Raw genomic sequence first — 26,548 nt, 5'->3', positions numbered from 1 at the left:
AGAAACACCAGCACGGTAATTAGCACGGTCATCAGCACGGGAACCAGGGCGTCGACCGGAAGGGACCGCCGCTCCACCGTAAGGAAGGGTTACAAATCAGACATAAATAAATTTAACTTTGGCCCACGGCATCTTCTCCATCGAGCAGCCAAACTACCGCTAACGAAGGACAGCAGCAGGCGGCTGCGAGGACCTGCCGGCGTTACGACAGAGAAAGACATCTGGAAATACTGCGGCACAAAAATAGCAGATACAGAACATAAATTAAAACTTTTTTTTTTTTTTAATTTTTAAAAAGTTTAGAAATTACATTTTAAAATATGTAGTTCCCGTTAAAAAAAAAAAAAAAAATAAAATCCTAACGAATACTGAAAACCTCCTTTTGCAGAGAAAAACATCTCGGTAACTCCTATTAACCCCTCCAGTGCCAGTAGTCAGAACATCCTGCTGCCAAGTGCTACCACGTTTTCGTCGTAGTTGTCAGGAAATCCTGACTGCCAGCACCCGGAGGCTCCACGTTATGTACATTATATCTACATGCTTATACAGTATCGGAAACAGGGCAAGCACACACGGAAAGGTTTTACTCTACCAAACATTAGGAAGCGCAGGACGGCTGGAGTACGGAGCACAGGGAAAAGGAAAAAGACAGTGCTATACAACTAGTTTAGTTAACCTAGCCCGAATTACAGGTAATCTTTAATTTAAAAGAAATTATCGGTGCAGAAACAAGTAAACTGTAATCCAAAAAAATATTACTGAGCAATTCAGAAATATTTCTTTAAGAGTCCAACGTACACTCCTACCAAACGGAACAGGCTCTGAATCTGTCATGAGAGTGAAGTCTAAAGGACAACGGTGACTTTGAAAGCAAAGCTCTGTACATTCTGGGTATGTGTTTGGCACCCAAATTTCATTGGAGAATGTTTGTTGGTTGGTTGTTTTCTTTCTTTTTTTTTTTTTTTTCCTTTCCTTTAAAGTCAGACAAAAGTGCAAAGCAATATAAATTAGGCCAAGTCCTTTCTTGACGTCGGATTTATTTCTGAAAAACAAGCCACCAGAGTTCAGTTTCTATGGACAATTTACGTGTGAAGCTTTGGATTTCTCATTGCAGGGAAGGACAGGCTTCTCAAATTCAGCTACTCGAAGTCAGTGAATTTGTAGTAAATTCAAAGACGACCACTGAGAGCAGGAAAGATTAAGAAATTTAGATATAGACTTGTGCTGCTTTGCATCTACACAGCATCTAGAACCAATTCTGACTTTAGCTGTCAATCGACATCTTCAGGCATGTAGTAGCCAAAAATCCAGTAGTTCAAGACTGTGAAACCCTGAAAAAGACAAAAGACAAAAGACAAGCTGAACCGGCAGAAGACACAAATCAAAAAGCAACGTGTGAAGACATCTGGAGGAGGTGAGGCCCCACACTATCTTTCGCGCTCCAGGCTGAAACTAAGAGGGGGGGAAAATACCTGCGAGGAACGCAAGCCTTGTGCCGGACATCGCGGGGCGCTCGCCGTGAAATACCTCCCTCTGTGCCAGACGTCCTTCCTTGGAGGAGAGCTGCACCTCCCCAGGACACCCTCTGCCTCGCAGGACACGCTCTAACTCAGTTGAAGTAGAAGCGTGACTCAACGGCACTAGTCCTTGGGGGTCACCTGCAGCTTGGCAGTTTTCTTACGTGTAGTTAAGAATCAAAAACCCTCTCGGGGCCCAAGAGGTGCCCCACCAGCCAGCCTCGCTAAATGCCGAACGCTATTTACTGAAACACTGCCCTGCGTGCAACCACGAGAAGATTTTCCCTCCTTCTCCACGCTGCAGAGGAGCAAGTCTTGCACAGGACGCGAGCTCAGTTGCTTTAATACACCAGTTTTTAAGAAAACAGACAAAAAGCTCAATTTCCGTTACCTGTTCCAGCCCCACAGCTCCATTATTAGCGTGGAGCCAGGGCAAGTTCTTAGTGTAATTAAATCCGAACTTTGATTTTTACCTGCCACGTCCCAAAACCATTTTTAGGGACGAGGGAGAACTTCCATCTTCTGATACGAAATTCCCGTGGAAGGTTCAAACATTTTTGGGCGCTTCCCCTTGGCTTCCCTTCCCCCAGCCCAAGGCCTAGTGCTTAATATAAGAATATTCGACTATCGTATGGTAACAATTTTTATCATGTTACAATAAACAACAGGAATTCAACAGAAAGCAATAAAACTCTCACAGCCAACTGCCAGGACTGTCAAAAATGATCCGCTTTGAAGAGGCATAACATTGCAGGCCTTGTAAGAAACGCGTACCGGGCTGCTTCAAAATTCAGAAAACTATAACGTCTGAAAGCGTATAGAACTGTTTCATTAAACGTCATAATGAAATATTAGCTCTTTGACCATAATTTCATGTAGATTTATGTTTTTGGGACTCTGAAGTCGGACAAACCTGTCAAAAAGTGACATCACGGCATCTCTCCTACGTGGGAAATGATTGTCAAGGGACTGTCATTACCAACGCCAACAGCTCCCGGGATACGGAGGTCTGCGTGGTTTCGGCTGCGCGTCATGTCAGACATAAGCTGTGCGCAAGCGTCAAGCGTGCAGAATTTGGACGGAAGAACGCGCTGCCAAAGGCATTTCGTATTTCGCTGACAAATCTCGGCGACAGTGGGTCTCGCGGGCCACAGGCGGCACCGGGAGGAAAGCAAGACACCAGCGCGCTGCTGCTCAAGCCAATTGAGATAAGTTTGTTTTATTCAACTCCTAATTTCTTTTGTGCTTAAGACACGCTCCGTATAGTTTTTCCATGAATCGAAACTAAAATAAGCAGCCTGCCAAATATACTTCTGTAATTTTTTTTTCGAAAACCAAACCCAGCATTTGTCAATCTCAAATCATAAGTTAGCGGAAGAAAGCGCTGGTGTATGAACTGGATACATGGAGTTGGTTCCTGTAACTGTTCTCTTCTCACGCAGCCTGTTCTATCTGCCTGAAAAGGCAAGGAGGGGAAAAAAAAAAAAAAAAATAGAATTATTCAGAAAAGAGGAAAAAAGTTTTCCGTAGAGAGGGAAAACCATTCAGCTCAACAAGCTTTGGAGGTTCCACAGCAGAACTCCGCTTCGGTACGGACCCAGGAGCAGGACAAAGTCCCTACGACATTACTATCAGCGACAAGCTTTCCCCGACAAGGATACAACTGTGTTATCCCAGATCAAAGAAAACCATTTTGAAGCGGAAGTCAGAGGTAAAGCAGCGCTGGAGGAAACTTTGCCCAGTTTCAGGATTTACCTCCCAGAAAGTTGCGCCTTTTAGTCACTTCCCCCCCCTGACCAAACGTGGCAGTTCCGCCTTTTGAGATTTCTGTCCCTCATGGACGAGGACCTGCGTGAGTTCCACTAAACTACCCTGGCGGCACTGTTCTTAAAACGCGGGTTTTAAGGGGAAGTTCCATTAACTGCCGATTCCGCACACTGGCTCATCATCGTAGCGTAAGACTTCTTCCTTGATTATGGGCTTAATTATATGAAGCAATTACAGTTTCAGACAGATGGGCGACTCGGGCCAGCAACGGCCGGCTTTTTGCTTTGAGCCTCCATGAAACGTAAGGAGCCAAGCGTCACATCCAGCGAGGACATTATCTTGGCTATTTTAAAAACGCGTCGGAGTTCATTTATTAGGAAGAGCGGCCAGCACTTCCCTGAGGAATGCTCACAGGTGAAAGAAAACTAATTTTGAAGACCAGCATCTCAAAGCAGCAAAGCCTGTCTTCACAAGGGAAGGTACTTCCCAGCCAGAAGCCCAGATCCTACAGAAGGAGTGAAAAACCCTGAGGCGCTCACTGCCACAGCAGGGATAAACACACACAGGTAGGTAACAAAAATCCCTGCTTACACGAAGACAGGGTTTTCCCCACGATGTTTAAGCAAACCATTAATTATCTACTTCAAATAAAATAAATCCTTCCCGTTGGGGCAATGTCACTCCTAACTGCTCTTGCTGCGGTGTCTCCGCTTCCTTGGAAGCATCCGGTCTCGGCACTTGCAGAGAGGGGCGACTGCTCTGCTCAGGCAATTTCTGTCTTGCCAAGTCCAGCTATTTATAGTTTGAAGTGCAATTGTTGGCAGGAATATAGATGACATAAGGAAAAGAATCCACTGTCCTAACAAACAGATCTACAGCGGAGCTTTCGCCCACCGTGCTTCGAGAATAAACCAAGGCAACTTGCAGAAAAACGGAAACAAACCCGGCAAAGTTCACGTGCGTCATTTCTGACAGCTCCGAGCTGTCGTGCTGCCTAACACAATGTAATTTTTAGTTCTGAAAGCTTTCCGTACTATTCGTGCTTATCTCGGAACTGCTCGTTTGCGATGAGCATTTGTCCACAGATCACACGTGTACGCGCCGTTTACCGGCAATGCATTACAATGCTCACTGAAAACATTCAGGTAGTGAACGGGCGCATCAAGAACTCTCACAGGCTCCAATTTCACAGGGCATCTGGAATTCTTGTGCGATACGCCAAGTCTCCTCCATTTCCAGGAATATTATGAATACGTAATAACTTTCCATGAAACACCTGAAGCGCCCAGTGACAAACAGGAGGGATTACAGAAGGGGGTAAGATAACATGACACGTTTTATCAGCGAAGCAGGCACGTAAAAAGACTAAAGAGTGAAAGAAGTGGCATCAATAAGTACTATTTTCTTAAGGAAAATATCAGCCTGTTGCTTTGACTGAGTCAACCTGAGTGATAATCTCAGATGTTTATAATCCACCCGGTAAAAAGAGGGCGACTTACCTTCTGAGGGTAGTAAAGTGCAGACTGTTATCTGGAGATGTACGTGTATGTTCTAGACGGAGAGCGGGTCTCGTTCTGGGCACTGGGTGGCACATTTAAGAAATCCCAAATGAGAATTGTATCGTCATGGGAACTACTAATGATCTGAAATTCGTCAAACTGGAGTCTAAAGACACGTCCCGAATGTTCCTGTGAGCAATACGGAATCGGTTAGCAAGGCAAGAAGAGGGTAACATTTCACTGCGTCCGTGTTATCTGGACACAGCAGGGTGTGCTCTGGTACAGAAACAGTTATGATTACACCCAAGTTGAAGAGCAGCTGATTTTGTACGTAAGCTTTTTTCGGCAAAACCCCCAGCTTCCAAACCCACCAATCTCAGCCTCCACAGGGCCAGCCGCAGAGGCTGAGACTGCTGAAGACAGAAGCAGCCTACGGATGGAGCGGCAGCACCTGCGGAGACTGGCTGGCACTGCCAACCTGCCAGGGCTCCTTCTCTTCCATGCCGCTTGCGCTCCACGTCGCTGCCTCCGGTTTTGTACAGCCCTACCACGCCACATCCCAGCTCCGGTGAGGACACGCTGCTGAAAGCGTCGTCAGGGCTCAGTTACGAGTCGAGACGACGGCGTTCAAAGGCTGCCGTAAGGGAGGGAGGTGGAGGACCTCCATCAGCTCTTTCAAGAAATCTCCAAACGGCACTAAGAGGCCCAGAAAAGGTTCTCCCCTTTGTCCTGCTTACCCATTTCTAATCATTTTAAAAGGAGCACACTACGTTTTTTAGAGAGCTGACCGAAGCTGTCGGACTGATCTCCAAATTATAACCTGAGCTACAGTATACCCACAGAAGGGAAAGAATCGACTTTGTTGGGAAAACTAAACACGCCGCATTCATATGCAATAAAAGAATTGTTAAATCTCATCTCGATGCGAAGTCTACTGAAAAGAAGGAAAAATGAGAAACATTTCTGGCCACAAAAGCACTTCTTTAGGGGTTGGAAAGGCCAAGCACATGCTGAATAAGCCAGCTACCATCACACACAGACAATAACTTTGGGTTGCCACCAGCTTGTCAAACTGACTCCTCAAGTAAAATTTCATGCACATTTCAGTGAAAAGAACAACAAACTCATTTCCCCAATTTATTTTTCATTAAGTCTACTGTCATAAACCAAAAACCTCATGACAAAGAAAAGTCTAACTTAAGCAACAGCCTTAAATCATATAATTCCCTGAAGCGACTCGAGTTCCTGCGGTAATCCGTGCAACTCAACATCCCTTCCCCTCTTCCCATCTCTTCCTCCCAAACTGAAGGGTGAGCAGAAAGGTTTGGGAAAGGCTGACAAGATTCCTCCCCTCTTCTTACTAAGAAATTTAAAGCCAGCGCTACGATGATATTAGAGAAACACACCAATAACTAGAATTATTTGATACAGCATCATGTTGATTTATTATTTTTTTTAAGAGTACCTGAGAATGTCAAACTAGAAAAACCTGATCTTTCTTTTAAGCTCAGATCCAATTCATTCAGGATATAACAATATATATATATTTTCTTTATTCTTAGAATAAGAAGAACCACAGGCTTGCTTGATAAAACACCCTGAGTTTCTCACCTGTCCCCCTATAATGTGATAAAAAGCCTCTCACTTACAAAGAAAAGATTGCAGATAACCCCAAATGAATGAGTTTTACATACCACTAACGTACGCAAGCATAATGTACTTGCTGGGGCACGAGGGTCAAGAGCAGCTTGCAAGTCCCAAACTTTTATTTTGCTGTAAAGCAAAATGAGAAGGTCATTACGAAAGCGTCGTTTCAAATACAAGCATAGAGGAAACATCTGAAGCAATGGAAAGCAGGCCAGATTCTCCCTGCGGCTAAGTTCACCGGGGTCAAGCTAAATGTTAGAATCTATCTTCACTAAAATACTAACGCTAAATTTCTAAAACACAGATAGTTTTGTATTTCCTTTTCGCGGGAAATACAGCGACATCTTTGCGATGGGCCAAGTGGGATGGTTCCACGAAAGACAAATGGACTACGTATGCACAAGCCATTCTGGAACCGCGGATGATCTCAAAAACTCACAGCACTACTGATGAGGTGCGAAGTTCCAAGGGGAATTAAAGCTGGGGCTGCCAACCCCAGCGAGATGCTAAACCCAAATAAAAGGCTAGAGACAAACACAGCTCAAGAATTGTTTTCAATAACTCTACTGTTCGCTTGAAGTATAAATCAGGCGGAGAAAGAAACTGAGAATCTGGACACAGATATAAGTTGTCCTGAATTCGGGACACACTGAAAAGCAAGTCAGAAGCGCTAACAGTGGGGGTCCTGCCTTCAACCTACCAGAGATGGCCACTAAAGAGTTCCGAGAGCCCCACAAGATATATTTACACTCACAATAAACATTTTCAGTGCTGCTGCCTTATAAAAATAGAAAGCCTAAACTACTCTGAGCACGCAGGGCTTGGCAAGGAACAATTCCTGAGGGAAGAAACAACGGAATGCATTTAGAGTGGCTGTCACTTCAGCCAAACAAAAGTTTACTTTCTACGGACGGTCAAACTTGAGTGATAACACAATTTAGGAGCGTGCTAAAGAGCACCAGAAAAACAGTTTCTTGGCTACTTAAAACTGCAGCCTGCTGTGTCGAAACGCTCAAGCAGCAGCCACTGGGTTAACTGTCGATCCATTGGTCAGATGAGAAGAGAACCCTTCCACAAGGGGACACAAGGCTCAATGGCTCTCAACAGACGCTTTGCTAAGAAAAGCAAAATTTTTGGAAATTCCTTTCAAAAACATACCCGTCATAGGCTCCGCTAACAATCCTCTTGTTGTCGAACCTGATGCATCGAACCAGTTCTTCATGACCTTCTAATACTCTTAAACAGGCACCGCACTCAATGTCCCATAGCCTTAAGAAAACAGAGGAGAAAGTCTTTGATTATTTCAGGTTCAGCGCTGTCCCTCAGCCCCGCGTGCGGCGATTTAAGCACGCTACCGGATGCTTTGCTGTGGAAGATACCACACGCCGTGCTTAAAAAGGCAGGAGAACCACGAGATGTTCCTTGCACGCAACTCGGAAATAAGTTTGTGTTGCAGCTGCAGTGTATCCAAATTGAGTCATTCAAATTACGTACAACTAAAGGCTGGACAGGTGTTAAGTTATCTTGGGAAACTTTAATACGCCGTTTTCTATTCTGCATAAACCAATGATTAGAGGCTCAGAAAGTAATTAAGAAAACCAGTGACCAACGTCTTCCTCCCCTCTCCAAGCAGAAGAGAAGGTGATAAACTACAGCCAAAAGATAAGAAGTTTCGTTTACCTTTGACATAAATCTCAGCGTCCCTCTTTTTCACAGGGCTGTGACGTGTTTACGCTCACACCGAATTAAGTTTTGGTCATACATCACCCGCTCCGATAGCAAGACATACCAAAGATGTTTTGCATGCGCGGAAGTGTAGGACAGCATCAAAAGTCAGAGGAAATCTTACTTTCACACGTGCAAACGTACAGTTACATACCGACAGCAGCTCGTGGGCACCCACCTAATGGTGTTGTCTGAAGATCCACTGACAACCAGCCGATCCCTGTACTGGAGACATGCGATGCCACGCTTGTGCCCATTTAGAGTACGAACAAACTCGCACGTACTTGTACTCCAGACCTGTGAAACACAAGACAAACGCTCCTCTGAGAATTAGCCCAAACGAGACTTTTGGATTTCCACAGAAGCTGTCGTGAGCTCACAAACAGAAGAGGTCTGAGGCTGACCTTTGCCGGAGAGCGGAATGGAAAGTTGCATAGTATTTTTCTGGGCAAAGAGCGGGAACCTGGCATTAATGGAAGACCGGCGCCGTGGGGACCTAGCCGTCACAAGCGCCACGGGCGCTGCTATTGCACGCTGGGTCAATAAGAAAAGTTGGGAGGGGTTGTCTATAAAACATTTTCAGGTGGTGGAGACAGTCCCAAACAATTTCAAAAACTTGATTACACTTGAACCTTGCTAATTTAGTCCGCATTTTTAAAAGTGGAAGTTAGCACATACACAAAACCCCCACGTTTTTTTACCAAAGGCATTGCTAGCAGGTTACTAGTAAGAGAAGGCCAAAACCGTGACCTATAAAAGTTTGGTGGCTGCTTCTTTCTTAGTATTAAATGATTTGACCAACTTTGCCCGTTTTTAATGAACTGTAATTGAAGCTGTTACGTAGAGTATCCAGTGGCTCGTTTTCCAACGCAGAGTGCAGCAGGATCTCTGGCAGATATTTGGACATTAAACTGCCAAGAGCTTTTTGGCACAGTCTAAGGTAGCTCTGGTTCTAGAGAGGGAAGGGTGGAAACGCCTTTGTTATATTAATACACTCTGGGTAACTCAAATCTTCTGGTATGCAATAGTCTTCAAATACAGCCTCTTAATTCTTCAAACATGGCAGAGTCTGGTTGAGTTGCCGCGAAGGCGTGGTGAGGAAAGGCAACTGCTGATAAATTGCACGTCTGGAACGGGACTGCCAATTGAAATAAAAAATACCGCTTGGAAAAAGGCACAAAGCGTGCCACATTTAACAAACAAACGGATCTTGAGACTAGAGTTCAAACAGCGAATGGGCTTTACTTTTTTGCAATTGCACGACAGAAGCCACAAAAATGTTACGAGCCTGGTTACGCGCGTAAAGACATTAACGGCTAGCGAGAGGAAGCAGCGAGCTGAACGCTAAAGGAAAAGGCACCGAACGGCTTAGGAACACCTTGGCTACTTGGGTTGAGTACGCTCAGAAGCTTTTCTGGCGCGGTGAGCGTGTGGGCCTAGATTAGAGCTCTGCCAACTTACTTTAATGGTCCTGTCACCTGACGCTGACACAATATATTTGTCATCGAAGTCGACCACGTTAACGGCAGCACGATGGCCAACTAAGACACGGCGCAGGGTGATGTCCGTAGGTGATGCCATATCCCAAACAGCAATCGATCTGTCCTTGGAGCACGTCACCATTAAGCCGTTACTGAACCTCAAATGAAGCACTGCCTCATTGTGATGAATCAACGTGTTCAGAACTTCACCTGTATTTACATCCCAAACCCTGCAAAAGACAAAGAGTTTTATTCCAAATGAAGGATGACGGCTATTCGTGGTATAAGGCCTAAACACGCACAAGTCTGCTGCTGTCTCTAACGGAGAGCTCTCCTGTTGTTTAACATCTCTTAGGGCTTGGGGAGGGCAGGAAGATGGGTGCTGGGGAAGTATCCTAACTCAGCAACAATTAACAGCAGTGAACAATTAAGCCAGAAAACGCCTAAGCTGGCACCACTGCTAAGAGCAAGAGCTGCTTAACAATTCTACAACTCTTCCAGGATGACTAAAGCTTGTATGATGTATAAATTGATGGAACAGACCAAAACAAAGACTATCCAAATATGGGTTTTTTTCAGCTTTACACCATTCATTCAGGTTTCGCACGTGCCAGTAGCAATCCGGATGTAGCACCCTCCAGGGCTACCTACTACCTGTGAAAAATCACTACTTAATTTACGATATCTGAAGCATGCTAAGATCAGCTCTCAACTTTTGAGAAGTTTTACAGAGATTGACATTGGTGTACCAGTTCAAGACACCAGGAGGAGACAAGGCCCTTCCACTGAACTGTAAACTCTACCTGAGCGTCTTTATATTGGACATCTATTGACCACTGAATTCATAGAAGAATGAAAACTGCAGTCAGAGAAGTGCTCCGTATTCACCAAATACCCTTTCATTAACAGACATAATTAATCACAGAATTAAGAGACGTCAGAAGGCACTACAAGAAACCCCTCAGGATACGCCTTGAATCACTCAGGTCATATTCCTTCAAAATTCTTAACACCAAAAGAAAAAAAAAGCGCGTCAGATTTGGAAAAAATTGGATTGAATGTGATGCTTTGCCAAGTATGAATACCTTGGGTTTGGAATATTAGTACCACGTTCATATTAGGGATGCTTTCTGATATTTAGAGATTCTTGTAAATATTTCCAAGCCCTGATACTCAACCGATTTTTGTGCAAAAGCTTAACGCTCACCTCACTGTAGAATCTGAAGATCCAGTTACAATGACTCTTTCATCATACTGCAGACAAAGAACCGAGCCAGTATGTCCTGTTAATACTTTCAAACATTCCAAGCTTGTTTTGTCCCAAATCTGTTAAAAAGAATAAGCATAAACGGCTTATCAAGATCAAGAACATGTATCCAAGACTTGAACGTTGCCACAACTGCGAAGGAAGGAAGGAAGAAACCTAGGGAGAGCCAGAAGAATCCACAGGCAGTTGGTCTGTCTAATCAGTAGCTTAAGGAAGTCTTGATGCAAGTTCTTGACAGGAGAACGGTCAAATAACCCATGATCATGAAGAGATAAAAGCCTGTTTTGCAAAAGGAAATGCCATGGATGATTAGCGTGAAAGCAAGCTGCTCGCATGAAAGCCAACTCCTAGCGATGACAAAAGACACACAGTCTTCATTCACGTTACGTGACCTCTGATTTCACAAGCGTTTCTTTGGGGTCAATACTATTGCTCTCTGGCTGGCAACCCCCAAAGCTTCCAGAGCAAAGCGCAGGTGAGACCTTTGCCCAGGCTACAGAAGACATCCCATCCCCATAAACCCTGCACAGATAAATCCCGTCCCGTGAAGAGACAAGAGAAACCAAGGAAACACAAGCGGCTAGCTTTCCAAGGCAGAATTATCTCTAGGGAAAAAGACTGAAAAAAGCGTTTACCTTGATGGAGTTATCTCGTAGGCCACTGATAATCTTTTCGTCATCGTACTGTAAACAGTAGACACCTTTGCTGTTTTCCGAGCGGCACTGAATCCTTTGCAAATTATGTCGCCCGCATCGCCAGTTAGATTCTATAGTCTAACAAGAGGGGAAACAACCGGGAGTTAGGCACGAGGCTGCAGGCTTGAGCCGGACTACTCCAGCACACGCACAGCAATCTTTCCATTTTTACGTAAGTATATAAAACTTACATGTATCTTTTCTCCCCACCTAACACAAACACACAAGACACAATGAATTAGAATTAGGACTTTTATAATTTGTCCTGACAGAAGCTGTATTTAGCGGTGAAGATTACGGTCAACTCACAGCGAGAATTTGCAAAGGAGCCATTAGAGAGCTACATTTCGGCACAATTCGGTTCCCCCCCCCGCCATTTACACGACCCTCTGACACAAGCAGCAAAGATTAAACCAGAAGTTCACGTACTGCCATGTTCAGCCTCCACTAACTCCATTACAGAGCTGCTGAGTCCAACAGGGAGGTGGTCATGGGAGTTCCCAGACCTTTCCTTCCCCGTCATTTCACCTATTAACTGTCGCTACACATCTTAGAAAGGGATTTTGAGATACGGAAGCCTCCTCTAAACACCTTAAAACCTGATAAAAATAAAACTGAACAGGGACTGTAGGATGTCAAATAATTCAAACTTACTCCTCCCCCCCACCCCCCTTAAAATCCGTGGAAGTGTTAATCCTCCACATTTTCATTCTGAGAGATATTTTTTAAGGAAAAAGACCCGTCACACCTTAAAAAGCCACAAAGTAGTCCACAGCAGAACCAGGATGATTTCCGTGTTTTAATCAGCTTTATTACTTGTAAGACAACCAACGTTGGTTTCAAAGAAATGTGGCATCTTGGATAGGAAGTTCGGAACAACAATCGTAAGAGAATCTGTGCCCAGAACTCCAGGCCAACACCTGCAGTACCTAGACCGGCTGGGATGCTTTCCGTCCTCCAGTATAGGCGCCAGAACAGCCCATTTATTTAGCTATTTCCCTGGGATCCCCCCCAGACACTTCATGGAAACCTGGGGAGAAGCTGATGGACTGCCAGCTTCTTTGTAAAAGTGTCTTTATAACTAAAATCCTATTTAGTTATAAACTTTCAAAGCAGGAGCAGGCACCTCTGCAGCTCCTCCAAGACTGGAAAACAACCGAAACGCTCATTAAAGACAAAAGCGCAGCGCAACTGTGACGTCCCAATTCTCGGAACACACGTCTGCTCCGAGGGAAAACTAACCTACCACTTTGTTTTCCACGCAGTTCCTCCTTCAGTTGTCTCCCATTATGCAATTTGGAGGGAAGTATCCGTAGTCATAATCCAAACCTGACGTGCCACAAGAATTTGTCTAAATCATAAGTACTAAGAGACGCTTGTAGAGGAGCGTGCTGAGAAGTTATTCATCCCACCTCATTCTCTTCCAATTTGGTGGGGAAGCTAATGAAATTAAGAGAGCAAGTCATCTGTCCATTTGGGATGAGCTTTTCTGGCCAGGTAATGTACCGCTGATTGTCGGATGGGGAACTGGGCTTAAAAACGTTCAAATCTGACCCTGCGTCGGCTCAGCCTTGGCCTCCTGCCTCGAAGGTAGCAAAATGCTCATTACGCTGCTTGCTCAGCATGGGATGGAGGTTTCCAGAGGAAGGACAGGCAATTCTCGAGCTTCACCAGAAGATTTATCACCTGTGCTAGGAGGGCAGAACGGCAACTCATTGACTCCTTCGCTGCTACAGAGGTGTCCCTCGGAAACAGGGGAGGACCGCAGACATTAACAGCACGAACCACTACAATTACAGATCCGACGGCAAGATATTTAAAAATGCAATATCTGACACTGAAGGGCAGAGGAGATGAAGCATCACAGATTTGAGTCGGCCGATTTAAATAGTTGTAGAAATCATACACATGCAAATATTCAATTTTAAGAAATTTTAAGGGAGAGTCTCCCTAAAGCAACGCTCTTGGAAAGGTTTGAAAACAAGCGGTCGTACATCACACGCGCCGGATCACTCTAGCTGCCGAGTGCTCAAACACCCTTTGAGCACTTTTCGCGCCTCGGCTTCCTGCGACAGCGATTACCGATAGCTAGAGAATACATTAAGGGCACCACAAATCTGAAATTTTGCTTCCACCAGTTTCCTAAACAAAACAGCAGTCAGTAAAAGCGCGCTCAGCAGACATCTGGGACGCTAGCTGGCTCGATTCTTAGAAGTTCACCATAGGAAGCTACTTAATAAGTTCCCTATAAGAAAATGCTGGCTTCAAATAAAAGGTTCTGAAGTATTATTTATATCTCTGCGAAGGCACGATAAAGCAGTAAGTCATATGCAGGTGCACATTTTAATCCTGCGAATAGATGTCATTTCATTTAGGCATTATACGGTGTGGCTACTGTGGGAAAATACTTCATGTTTTTCGAGAACTTGTAAAATCCCCTTACACTGCGTAAATTTTCAATATGCTGGGAAAGTAGCCACAATACACAGAGAATATACAGCAGCATTGCAATTGGCCATAGAGTGAAAACAGATGTGGACGTATAGAGAAATAACATTATTTTAGATGACTAAATACGGCCAAGTGGGTGGGCAACCTGGAGGACCCTCTGAAAAGGAACATGTTTAATACAATACTGGCAACCACATTAAAGCGCTTTGCTGTAGGAAATTTCTGCTTATGCCTGAAGAGCGCAGTCAGTAAAAGCCTTCACCCGCAACCTCCTTCCAGGAGATATCTTAATAAAGCGCCTATACGCCGAGTAGCCATGAATTTGCCAGGGGCGAGGAAGAAGTTGCTGTGTTTTACGGACTGTAACAAGCATTGAGAGTCAACGCTGAAGAGAGAAATATAAATTTATCCGCGTATTTATGGTGCCAAACCTAATACCAATACATGCAACACCCACTACTGTATTTTCTACAGACCCACTACTGTATTTTCCACAGATCCCCTCGCAGTCTCCACGAGAACCGCCTCTAAACGTGGGTTTCACAATTAAAAGCAAGATATTGCAGAATGCTATCTCCTTAGATACCCAGAAAAGAAATTCCTCCCACTTTCCTAAAAAAAGCTCACTAGAGCAACAGCAGCAAGTAGCTGACACATGCTCTATAACCAACACAATCTGGACGTACAAGGGATAAAGACCAAGCACGAAGCCAAAGCATCTGCCACAGCAGGAGAGCCATTTGGCAGCTGAAGAAATGCAGAAATAGATAAAAAAAAAAAAAGGCATTTAGAGAGAAAAGTACACACAGAAAATAGTCCAAGATGGAGAGGTATAGCCAAGCCTCGACCATGCCAGAATGTGTTCGCTGGTACAAAGATGCACAGTAAAAAAAGATGCAATTCATCTGGATTAACAGTTGGACCATTAACTCTACATTGGAAGTGTTAAGGATAATCTACTAGGAACAGGGTTTTTTTTCCCCATTTGATAATGTACACTGTGTTCAGCTCCTTGGCTAAAAATTGCATTTTTATCCTTGTGAATGTTATTGCAGAGTAAGTGGGTTTATCTTAATCCCATGAACCAAGGAGTTTCTGTTCCTTCTGAATACACAGTTCTCCTGCAGGACAAACGGGGCAGAAAAAAGAAAAAGGAACATACACATTTGTTATATATGTAAGGATTTCTCCTGAAGTATTAGGCATTTCCACCAGGGGCAATTAAAAATCCAAACCCTTATTCTTCGCATGCTTTCTTCAAAGATAAAATCCCTCCTGGCTGTGGCAGAGGAAAGGCAGAAGCAAATGAACTCGTGTCATCAGGGTAGAGAGGGTTTAATATTTCATTCATTATGAAGTTAAGGGGGTTTCATAAGCAAAGACAAAATGACAGCTTGGCCACAGCACCATGCTCCCTGACTCTCTGAGGTCTTTCCTCTCGGGCTCTCTGAAGATGCTACAACCATTAGGGGAAAAAAAAGCTGTATCGAACTCTTGAAGGATCCCCTAGAGCCTGGCTTGTGTCTGGAATTCACTGTGGGGTCTCCAAGCTGCTGTTAGACAGCGAGGGCAGCCAAAGAGCGTTTGTAGGCTCTGTAGCAGCCTGAAGAAGAAAGGCTACGTGACGATAATTACCTAGAAGGCTTCAACTGGTCCTCAAGAGGAATCTGCAGAGAGCTAGCTGTCCTGTCGTTACCGCAGCGGCCGAAACCGCGAGATTTCTGACCGCGCAGGGATGACCGCCTCACAGCAACAGATGGCAAAACGTGCCAGCAGCAAAGCCTGCTTCCAAAGCAGCCCGCAGGGGGATAAAAACCCTGCAAGTAAAGAGCATCACCATCTTTCTTGTGAGTGTCATCACTTTTATAAACCACTGTTGAGGAGGTAAGTGCCGGTGGTGAGCACGTAGCAGCAAAGACAAGTAAAAACTCCCAGACCACAGGAACTGGATCAGCACTGGGGCAGGTATCGCACACGGAGAGCAGTGAAATCCCCGTGCCAAAGCAGCACGGCAGAAAAAGGACTTGCACGGTATCCAACATCCCCTTCACAAAACACCTCCTCCTCAGACCAGCTGCAGAATGGAAGTGATGAACGAGAAAATTATGCGGTCAGCGAGGTCTACGGAGCTGCCATCTCAAGGGAGCAGCTGAGGAGTTTTGGCTGCAGGCACGATATGCCTCATTACACATTCACTGAGACTCGAGCATATTGTCACCGGAGCCAGTAAACACGTCTTTGGAAGCGAGCAGCAGGGTATACAGATGTCCCTACCAACATCTTCAACAGAAATTGGCACCGCTGTTAGAAGAGAGAACACCAAGTGCTGCAAACCAGCCACCACCGCACCTTGCCATTTATTAGCCTACTTTTACCATTAAGCATATTATTGTCTTTCCCTCTTGATTCTCTTACCCTGGTTCCATGAAAAAGCTGAACCAGCGTGATTCACGCTACACCACAGGACTCAGAAGAGTGCCTACATTTGGATTTTACTCTCAAAAGGCTTTGAAACGCAGAAGGCAGCAGCTATAAAACTGCACGACACCGCGGCCCTCACATGAGAGCTGTTTAACGTTTAACTTAAAATTTATACACTAGTCCTCACAAGAATGTGCGCTTTCCGCTACGAAGAATTCTTCATATTTTAGATTATTCACAATTAAAGAAGAAGAAGAAATTGTTGCCAGGTTACACGGAAGAGGTAATAAACAGTAACACAGTAAACAAATGCAAGGAAGTAAACCTAAAGACAACAAAGAATAATTCATTTGATCAACTGATTTTTGGCATTTAGCTCATTTCATGCAAACAGAAGAGTCAAGAAAGAATAAAAACGGCCTTAATGAAGAATAACTGAAGCAAGCCTAACAAATAGGGAAATAGGTATTCACTACACCCCACTAACACGTAGCACGTGCTGATTTTTATACGTATGTATGGATACACTTAAAGCGTGCACTTAAAGCATACATTTGTTTAATACAAGCAGAAAGGCCCACTTTTGCAAAAAAAAAAAAAAAAAAAAAAAAGGGAAAAAACTTTCAATAGCTGAAAAGCGGGCTTCTGGCTTGATTTACAAAAATCCCAGGATACTCAGGCTATGTTTTGAAGAACAGTCTGAAATTAAAGCAAGGCCAAAAAGCTAGGAGCGTTCTGCTGAGGGACGCTCCACGTCTACTACGTGGGCTTTCTGTTCAGGTTGGGGTAAAATATCACTTTCAGTATGAACTCCAAGACCAGAAGAAAAGCCATAAACAGTCAAGTCCAAAAATCTAAACAACTTTAGAGAAAAAGGAATGGGAAGCTTTTCCTAGCAAGTGTTACAATTAAATCGTGATTTCTTGGCAGAATTTGAGACCTAAAACTTAAGGTCCTAATGTTAACAGCTGCTTAGATAAGATCCAAATGTGGACAATGTAAATTGATGAAGTGTTGACTCTTTCTGCACGCGATCGATCCAACATGTATGAAGCTGCTCAAAGGTCCACCAAGTAAAACTGTTCCCGAGTCTCGCTGCGGCTTCGCTGAACCCTTTTAGAAGCCACATTTAAAAAGAACAGATCGACCTTATGATACTAAGCGAGATAAATCTGGCCAGTGGAATATGCTAGTGTTTTATGGAGGAAGAGAAGACTTGCAGGAATTGCATTGGAGGCCACTGACATACAAGGAATATTGGAAATCCCTCTGGGAAAAAGCTGACAGTGTAACGCCGACCATTTCCTCGAGCATGAAGAGAAGACAGCATGTTCGCCAAGTGTCCAAACGGGGTTATACACCAGAGAAAGCTTAGGCAAATCGGCTAAAAAAGGCAACATGAACTGCAGTTTCAGAATTAAAGAAGAGTCATTCAGCATTAGGACTATCTTACTGCCCAGGATGGGGGCAGGGCCTGGCTTGTTGGGGGAGCCAGAACACACCACAGCAGCAGGACACGAGAGACTTTGATTACTCCCACGTCAATCAAGTGTATCATAGAATGGTTTGGGTTGGAAGGGACCTTAAAGGTCATCCAGATCCAGTCCCCTGCCCTGGGCAGGGACACCTCCCACCAGCCCAGGTTGCTCCAAGCCCCGTCCAACCTGCCCTTGAACCCCTCCAGGGATGGGGCAGCCACAGCTGCTCTGGGCAACCTGGGCCAGGGGCTCACCACCCTCACAGCAAACAATTTCTGCCTCACATCTCATCTCAATCTCCCCTCTTCCAGTTTAAAACCGTTCCCCCTCGTCCCATGGCTCCCCTCCCTGATCCAGAGTCCCTCCCCAGCTTTCCTGGAGCCCCTTTAGGGACTGGAAGGGGCTTTAAGGTCTCCCTGAAGCCTTTTCTTCTCCAGGCTGCTGCATCACATCCCCGAGCTCTGTCCTGCACATCAGTTACTGGATGCTGTCAAGAGCCAGGATGCTGTGCAAGCCCACCTTTGATCTGACCGGTACAGTTGCTCTGTTTCCCCAGGGTGGGAGTAAAGAATCCTCTCAACTCCTACTCAGGAGAACCTGCAACAGGAGGACGCAGATGAACAAAGCGGTTTCTCTTCCCTGAAAGCTCCGTCTTGTCCATCAAGCACCTCTGCAAACGCAGCCACCAAGCACAAGATCCCAGAAGAGGTTCAAGGGCAGTGTCTGATGAACAAAACCTTTCTTCATCTCCGCAGCTGCAATGATCACAGTAACACCCACTGATGGGTCTTCGCTGGTTTTCTCTTAAAGGATCCCCATTTCCACCAACTTCCATCAACTAGGTCTAACATAAGAGTAAAATTTCAAGCTTTCCGGTTACGGACGCAACATCAAAATATACTAACTTTAAACGGACACCTGCTTACACCAAAGCGATAGCGGGGTGAGTACTGCTGGAACTTGCAGGTCTGCAGAGGAAATCTTAAAAATACAAGCCAACGGCAATGAAAAGAGAGAGAGGTCCTCTGAGGCACGTCAATGACACCTGCATCTGGACTACACACAACACCTGACAATGAACAATGCCGCTGAAAAACAAAATTATTGCACCTTTTAGGTTCCATGGGAGACAATAACTAAGTTCATGCACGACACCGTAAAAATACAAAGTTCTATTTAAACAGGTAGTTATCGGCCCCTCTCAGAGCATAGGGTCATTCGAAGTACTCAAACAGGAACAACAAATCCCTCTTTCAAGCCTACAGAAGAAAAACAGCAGTCTTGGTTTGCCCAGTTGTGGAAAAAAGTAGGTGTGATGTGGGCAAAGCGAATAAAAAAGCCAAGGTAGGGATGCGTCCCTCTTAATCTTAAGAAAGGCCTTTTGGAAAGTGCTTGTGGAGTAGAGATTTCAAAGCCGGCTGAAAAAATTTCTAGGCATGTAATGCTGACCAGATTCTCCCCGCACACACACATAAAATTTCTCCAGCATCATAATTAGAACAGTACTAAACAAATCCACTTCCCCTCAGAAATTACACAAAGCATTTTTCATAAACAAAGATCGCCCAGTGCTGGCAGCGACTTAGGGCGAGAGTTGACATTTTCCCCTTTTCAAATTTTCCCAAGGCTTTAAAATTTCAGTTCCAGTCCTAAAATCCCAACTTTTCTCAAAATTCAGAGGAACACATGGTGTTTATCTGATGGCCTGGCGCCACGTTTTCCTAAAGTCTTCAGCAAAAATCACATTTTAATTCCCATCTTAATTAGGTGGACCTAAGTCTCCATGGAAACAAGATGAGGGCACTCGCCATGTGCCTAAAGATAAGGGGAACGTTTATGAAATAAGTCTTCTCAACTCATCACAAGAAACAGATACTTGTGCTAATCCTGAGGGGAAAACAGAATAGTTGGCCAAGCTTCACAAATAATATGGAAAAAATCCAGGGACTTGGGGTTCTGGAATCAGCGGTATTAAACTTCCCATCCTGGCAACGTGCCGATGAACACAATCCCGTTAAAAGAGGTGACCTTCTCCAGGAGGCTTTGGGACTGCACCCAGGCACAGGATACCCCCCACCAACCAGATCTTCTCCATAAAGAAGGTCTTGCACACCTAGGTTCGGTTTTCTAGGATAAGCCCCAAATCAGGTTTTCCCTTTAAAAAGCTCCTCAAGAAGCTTGGCAAGTCAACATCTGACTTGGAGACATTTAAAATTACTGGACCACCTCTTGTGAAATGAAACCTAATTAAATATTTGGCTTCACAGTGGAGGTGGAGAAGAACTACTTCTTTCCAAGAATTTGCTTTCAGATCTCTAAATGTCCTCTTCTTTTCAAATCCAGTGATTTCAGAAGTGACATTATGTTCCTAAAATGTGTCTGGCATGAAAGAGACCCTGGCACTAATACATTTTCAGAGAGGCAAAGGAACCTCGCTTTGCCAAATCACCGCCGGCAGTACCTTGCAGCTCGCACCACTTTGCGGTTGCGTGGACTTTTGACCCAAAATGCAAATAGAGCCCACGAGAAAGAATTCAAATTTGCTGTTTATCAATTCCTCATTTTTTTCCTTCCAATTGTTAATTCAGGTTTTGGATTACTTTTCACATTCTGTCAGTCAATCCAAAGGAGAGAGCGCATTCTCCTTCGAGCTTATCTCTACCCACAACCCAGTTCAGTGCCAGTTGCAGTAAATTAATAACTCTTATCATTAGAAACAGTCTAGCAGAATTTGCTCAATCTTTGTGCTCCACAGGTAAAATACCGAATGACGAGATTTTTTTTTTTTGTGTTCCATCAAACGTATTTTACTGTATTAAAAAAATCAAGTCGTTCGGACACAAGATAAATGTCTTATAAAAATACTTCTATAATTATATAAAATGCTAATACGGTAGCCTTTGGCTCATCACTAGCTCCCTAAAACTCTGACCCTCTGACAGAAACAGGAAGATCTTATTAAAGGTCCAGGCAAATATTTGAAGAAAAAACATTTTGGTATTCAGAGATACAACATTCTTCACGACAGCTAAGATGAAAGTCTTATTTAAGAGCTTCTGCACGTTGCTTTGAAATAATGAAGGAATGGGAAAAGTACGAAATGGAGGGAGAGCGTGACTTTAGCCTTAAAAACGGATTAAGGGGAGGAGAAAGTTAAGAAGTGCTCCCAATCTTACAGCTAAGTTTTGTTGTTATTGTTACTCACCATCTACGCTTCTAAACAGTGTTAAAAGCTTCTTTTGACAGTCCTTTAGGGAAGCAATTTGTGAAAAGTGCTTTAAAGGGTGATTTATTATATTTAATATTATAAAAATTATAATAGACTTTTGGAAGGGGAAGAATTATTGGACCCTTGGCTGTTAGCAGAAACACTAACCCCACTCCAGGTTGGAAACCTGGAAAACAGCGATATTTCAGGAGGCTTGAAGGAAATACATAAACAGGGAAAAAATCTGACGTGGCACAATACCCGCCAATATCCTTCTGCCTTCCCCTTCCAGTTCTGCAATTTCGAAGAACCAGGGGCGGGAAAGGCGCTGCCTGTATAAACTGAGCAGTGACGATTCTGGAAGTAGCCAGTAGTTTTTAAAGAGAGACTTCACCACTGTAGGAAACTGGACAAAGACGCATCTATTTCCAGAACGTGGGCAAACGGAGGCTTACGCTTTTGCTAAAGTGAAGTTCAGATGCAAGAGCCCACACGACAGGCCCTGGCTCCTTTCACCTCTTCTGCTCTACCAAAGTATCCACGGGCAGCGTTGAGGTTAGTTGCCAATACCTTAAATTCTACCCCAAGTGATCAACAACTACTAACGACCAAAGGTTCTCCATAAGTTTATAGACACATGCATGGATTGGAAAGTACAGAATTCCAGGAGATCTTCCCTGAACAGCCCTGATTCTGCTTCTCTATTCTTGCCTCCCTCCATCCGAGTTTGAGACGCACGGGAGTTTTCCCGTGCGCCCCAGTACCATTTTTAACATCGTTAAGGACAGAAGCATTAGATAGAAACGACAGAGATCACATGGAAAAGTAGCCTGGATTGCCAGGCAGTCTGGAATGGGCAGAAACTATGGAAACAGCTTCCACTTTATTCTCTGTACACCGCAGAAAAGACAATTCTTTTCCCATGCTCGTTACTCGCGTTCCTATTTTTAAGCACTTCCCACCACTGGTGTATTTTCTACCCATATTGAAACACAGGAGCCCCTACTTTTCAGGCAGCGCAGTGTAGATTTTTCTCCTAATTTGAAGGTCTAATACACTTAACTATTATCTTAATGAAATTTTTCAAGAAGCACTTTCGTGACCATGATATATTTTTAGTGGTACAGTCATTCCCCACTCCCAGATTTTTAGAGACTGACCACTTTTACATTTAATATATTAGCAACAAGCAAAGCCTGAGGGTTTGGGGTTTTTCCTGCTATTTCATACTCGCAAAAACTGTCTAATTCAGGAACTTAATTTCTGCGCACTGTACTAGCACATCTACAGTAATTAAATAATGAAAGTATTAAATAGCAGATTGTGACAGGCTGAATGGCCTCAGAACACCTCTAAGGAACACTCACGTCTCCAATAATAATTATTCCTACACAAATGTTCCGCTTACACCTAAACAAATGAGTTTCAGAAAAATAACTGAGTTATAATAACGCCGTACTCCTTTCAGTGTCCTATGTCATCTCAAAGGTCATCTTTTCACACCGCTTTTCACCCATTTTTCTTACTGAACAGTGCCCGAATTTTGCAGAAAGCAAGAAAATATCACATTCAGAGTTCTCCTTAATCCCATGGGCTCCTCCTCTTTGCAACATCACTCTGTCATTCCTTACGGAGAGCAGCCGTCTCCCTTCAAATAATAAAATGTGCATCACTCAGCTCTCAAGTAAATATCAAGTTTAACCTTATTTTGCCTAAGCTACATTTCATGCTTCGTTCTTTACCTTTAAATGTTTATAAATTGTGTAGCAAGGGTTACAAAAAAATAAAAAAGTCTTTGAAAACTGGATTATGTTTTCCAGCAGATACATTTTACAGATAGGTTAAGAGTTCTGAGTAATTTTGTTTACCGAGTGCCAAGCGACGCAAACTCACATTTGCCACAGCAGAACGATTCCATTAGTTCACATCTGTCTGAAACAGCAAAACACTTGTTTCCCCACTGATGAATTTCAGACCAATAATTTCACATCCATCACGTGGTTGAAACAAATCCGTTACAGGCTGTGGTATAACTTAAAGAGTTCTGTGGTGAGTACACAGCAAACTGAGCAAGACGGATTTTCTGCTGGTAGAATACCACGATGATCCCCATTTATCAGAAACAATTTTAAAAAGCGAGCACGCCCAGCTTTGTAACTTTTAAACAAGATAAGCACAATTTTATACCAAAGAAAAGAACAGTCATTTCTAGTCTTTTTCCCAGCAATATCCTTACCGTGTTTATCACTGTAGGACTGATTGTTCTCATCGAAGCACTCATGGGGCAAAAAGAATCCCGCACCCCAGAGAAAGCTGTATTTCCAACAGTGACTGCTTTAGAAGTACTAAGTCACTAAACGAGCAATGTTTTAAATGATGGGTGCTTAAGGCGTTAACCCTCACTGTCTAAGGGAGCGTCACCAATATAGTGGAACATTGCGCAATACGTGGAATTGTCTTGGTAGTAAGTTTCCTAAACCAGCTATTTTATTAAAATCCATAGTCCCAGAAAGAGTTCCAAAAAAATCTTTAAATGCGGAAGAGATGCTGCTAACACTTGAAGCAAGCCGTTAACGCACATACTGCAACAGGAAGTTGCTGAGGGTATTTTTTTCCATTGTCTGACGAGCCAGAGCTCACAAAATAGTAGCCATACAGATACATACGATATGCTTCACTGCTCCAACATGCACCATCTTCGAAACACTAACTCTATGCAACATTATTTCCACTACAGACATATAATATCAGAAAACGTACCTCTATATCCTGTATTATCTTTGGGTATAAGGACCTGTAAAATGAATTTGGGGGGCCATCTGTTGGTCTGTTTTTAAACAGGTACTGATCCCTGGAAAGAACCAGAAAGACATTTTTCAATTTACCACTTTAAAGGAATTTCAAATCTGCACAGAACAAAACCTCATGACATATTCTCACAGAATTCCTGTAAGAATTTTTCAGTATTGCCACGAAAACCCTTGTGACTTTACAGTTTGACAGCTGTATTTAAAATGTCCAAGGCTAAAAAAAGATAACAGGTGTTTTCCTTATGGTTTTTCAAATCAGGGTTCAGTGCTTCATAAGGGATTTTAGCCAGCAGGGTGTTGTCCTCTTGCTCTTTACAATACCCCTTGCGTTTTCTTAGGCACGCCACTAGAGAGCACAGAAACGCAGGTTTCTAAAGCAGAACACTATACTCTTAAAGGATAGAAAAACTCCATTGCCCCAAACAGAAATGTTTTCTTTTTGAGGGAGGCTTCTGCAGCCCAGTCAGCTATTGCACATTTTAAGCTTAAAAAAGTTTCATTGGAAATAATTCACTGGAGAAAAAGCCCTGCAGAACATGTTGCTGCTAGTTTTTGTGAGCTGATCCTACACGTTGGTTCTCCCTGCAAAACAGAAATCATAAGCTTGCAGACGGACGTACTGCAAGAAAGCAAGTGTTAAATGACACTGGTGCAGAAAAGGAGAGGGGACAAAGCCAAAGCAGAAACGGGAGCCGACAGCTTTCGCCCCACTAGTCCGCGGCAGAGATAAGGATCTCGGTGATACCTATTTACCATAAACTTTCTTTTTGGCAGAGCTCACGGGTTAGGGAAGTTTGTGAAGGAAAACACTGTAAAAGGTGAATTATTGTCAAGGTACTTACCAACCCCTTCTTTCTGACAGTCCCTTCCATAGCGGATCTGTGCGTACCATTCTTTCAATCAATTTTTTCCATAGCATTCCCTCAGAGATGACTCTCTGCCATTCCTTACACACCAGCTCCGCTGCACAGAGCGATCTGGCATCAAGATAGGAAAGGATGTTTTCTGCTATGTGATCTAAGCCTTGCTCTACAAAGAAATAAAGGCAAGCAAAACGTCAATCAGTTCACAGGATACTTGTAAACAAGCTTTGCAATACATACAGAGAAAGCCAACGCAGCTTTAAGGCACCGGAGCAACATGATCATTAAATTATCATACGTAGAAGCACCAGTTACGAATCCAAACAGGTACACCAAAATGTCTCGAACACTCTACTCCTTTTCTGGTACAGTCTGCCTACTGGACGGTCCCCTTCCCACAGAGCGAGAATGAGCACAAACCAAAATTCTGCATAATAGGCAAGCAGTAGAAAACCTTTTGCTGCTCCTGGGCACAGAATCCTGGACGTTTTGAGCACATAATGCGTTGGGCTCCAGAGTTCAAAAAGATCATCGTCTTCAAGCAGCTGCTTCACTAAGCAGCAGTAATGCCAAATTAAAATATTGACTCTTTTACTACTCCCTTACGTATAACAATAAACAATTCAACTCGGCAAAGACAGGGCTCCACGGGAACAAGTATAGACATATCCAGTAGAAGCGCGAGCAAAGATTCTGCAAAAACATTCAAGCATCAAACACAAGGCTGGTTTTTTTGTATTTAAGCTCTTTCTAGAACCTGCAGGTGCCAAGCCCACTCCTGAGTTTTGTTCAGAACTCTGGTGGTAGAGCATACGCCAGAGACACCAGACACCATGCCCTGCAGCCCGGCGTAGCAAGGCGAAATCAATGAGAATGAGTTTGACCGTAACTCGTTAATTGCAAACGGTGCTTTAACATCTAAGGCAGTTATCCCCATTCAGGGTTTACCGTCACTAGTCTCCACACTCAGAGAAACTACTAACTGAACGACTTACACCAGAAGCTGGGGGCTTTGAGGCTTCTCTTCAGCTAGAGCTTTTGCAACAGCTCAAGTGGAGTAAATCAGGCTGTAATGTTCGATACAGCATTTATTTTGTGCCCAATGGACACAATTGTTTCCAGAATGAGAATCAGCTGAGAAACCTTGGGATCTGCGGGACTCAAGCAGCTCTCAAATAACGAGGGGCGACAGCTCAGCTTCTGCACCGTAAATTCCAGTGCAAAGTGAATTTAGTTTAGCTGCAGAAAGATTTCCCAATGTATTTACGATAGCCCTATGAACAGATATTATCTTAGCACCTTTCCTGCATCTGCTGCTCCCCCACCCTCGGGGCACGCTACCTTCTACCGCAAAGGAGCGATGTGTGCGTTTGGGTACTGCTGACGTGGGGATGCTAGCTCTGCTGGGTCAAAGAATGAGTTCGGCAACGTACCACGAGAGAACATCCGAGGAAAACAACATTACTCCAAATGAAAGCCCTTTGGCAGTACTTAGACATCCCTGAAACAACACTGACCTGGGCGACTCTCATGCTCCAATTGCACCTGCAGCATAAGGTATGTTGGTCAACAAGCAATTAGTTGACTGGGAAAACATTGACTTTCATCGTGAAGATCCCAGCTACCAGAAGCAGCTTATTAACCCCTGTGATCCTCTTCTAACACGGCAGAGTAAGATTTACATACTCAACGCACCGAACTTGCCCACAGAAATTCAAA

General features: G+C 43.9%; 1 protein-coding gene across 5 annotated transcripts in view; it reads right to left on the bottom strand.

Annotated features, from left to right (window-relative positions):
* Window positions 1-666: 666 nt before the first annotated feature.
* The window catches only part of FBXW11 (F-box and WD repeat domain containing 11), a 75,112-nt gene continuing 49,230 nt past the window's right edge, over window positions 667-26,548 (bottom strand). For all 5 annotated transcript variants that reach the window (XM_074603508.1, XM_074603504.1, XM_074603505.1 and 2 more), the window contains 10 exons: window positions 24,809-24,995; window positions 23,917-24,007; window positions 11,539-11,676; window positions 10,844-10,962; window positions 9,617-9,866; window positions 8,334-8,452; window positions 7,589-7,699; window positions 6,478-6,556; window positions 4,784-4,972; window positions 667-1,331 (listed from right to left, as the gene is read on the bottom strand). In XM_074603508.1, the coding sequence (XP_074459609.1) occupies window positions 4,811-4,972; window positions 6,478-6,556; window positions 7,589-7,699; window positions 8,334-8,452; window positions 9,617-9,866; window positions 10,844-10,962; window positions 11,539-11,676; window positions 23,917-24,007; window positions 24,809-24,995 (1,256 nt within the window). In that variant the 3' untranslated portion in view covers window positions 667-1,331; window positions 4,784-4,810. The remainder of the gene's footprint in view (window positions 1,332-4,783; window positions 4,973-6,477; window positions 6,557-7,588; window positions 7,700-8,333; window positions 8,453-9,616; window positions 9,867-10,843; window positions 10,963-11,538; window positions 11,677-23,916; window positions 24,008-24,808; window positions 24,996-26,548) is intronic.

The sequence above is a fragment of the Larus michahellis genome, chromosome 11, assembly GCF_964199755.1.
Source record: "Larus michahellis chromosome 11, bLarMic1.1, whole genome shotgun sequence".
In the NCBI taxonomy this organism is placed as follows: Eukaryota; Metazoa; Chordata; class Aves; order Charadriiformes; family Laridae; genus Larus; species Larus michahellis.
The sequence above is the reverse complement of the archived record's forward strand: the minus strand, read 5'-3'. Positions and strand labels throughout refer to the sequence as shown.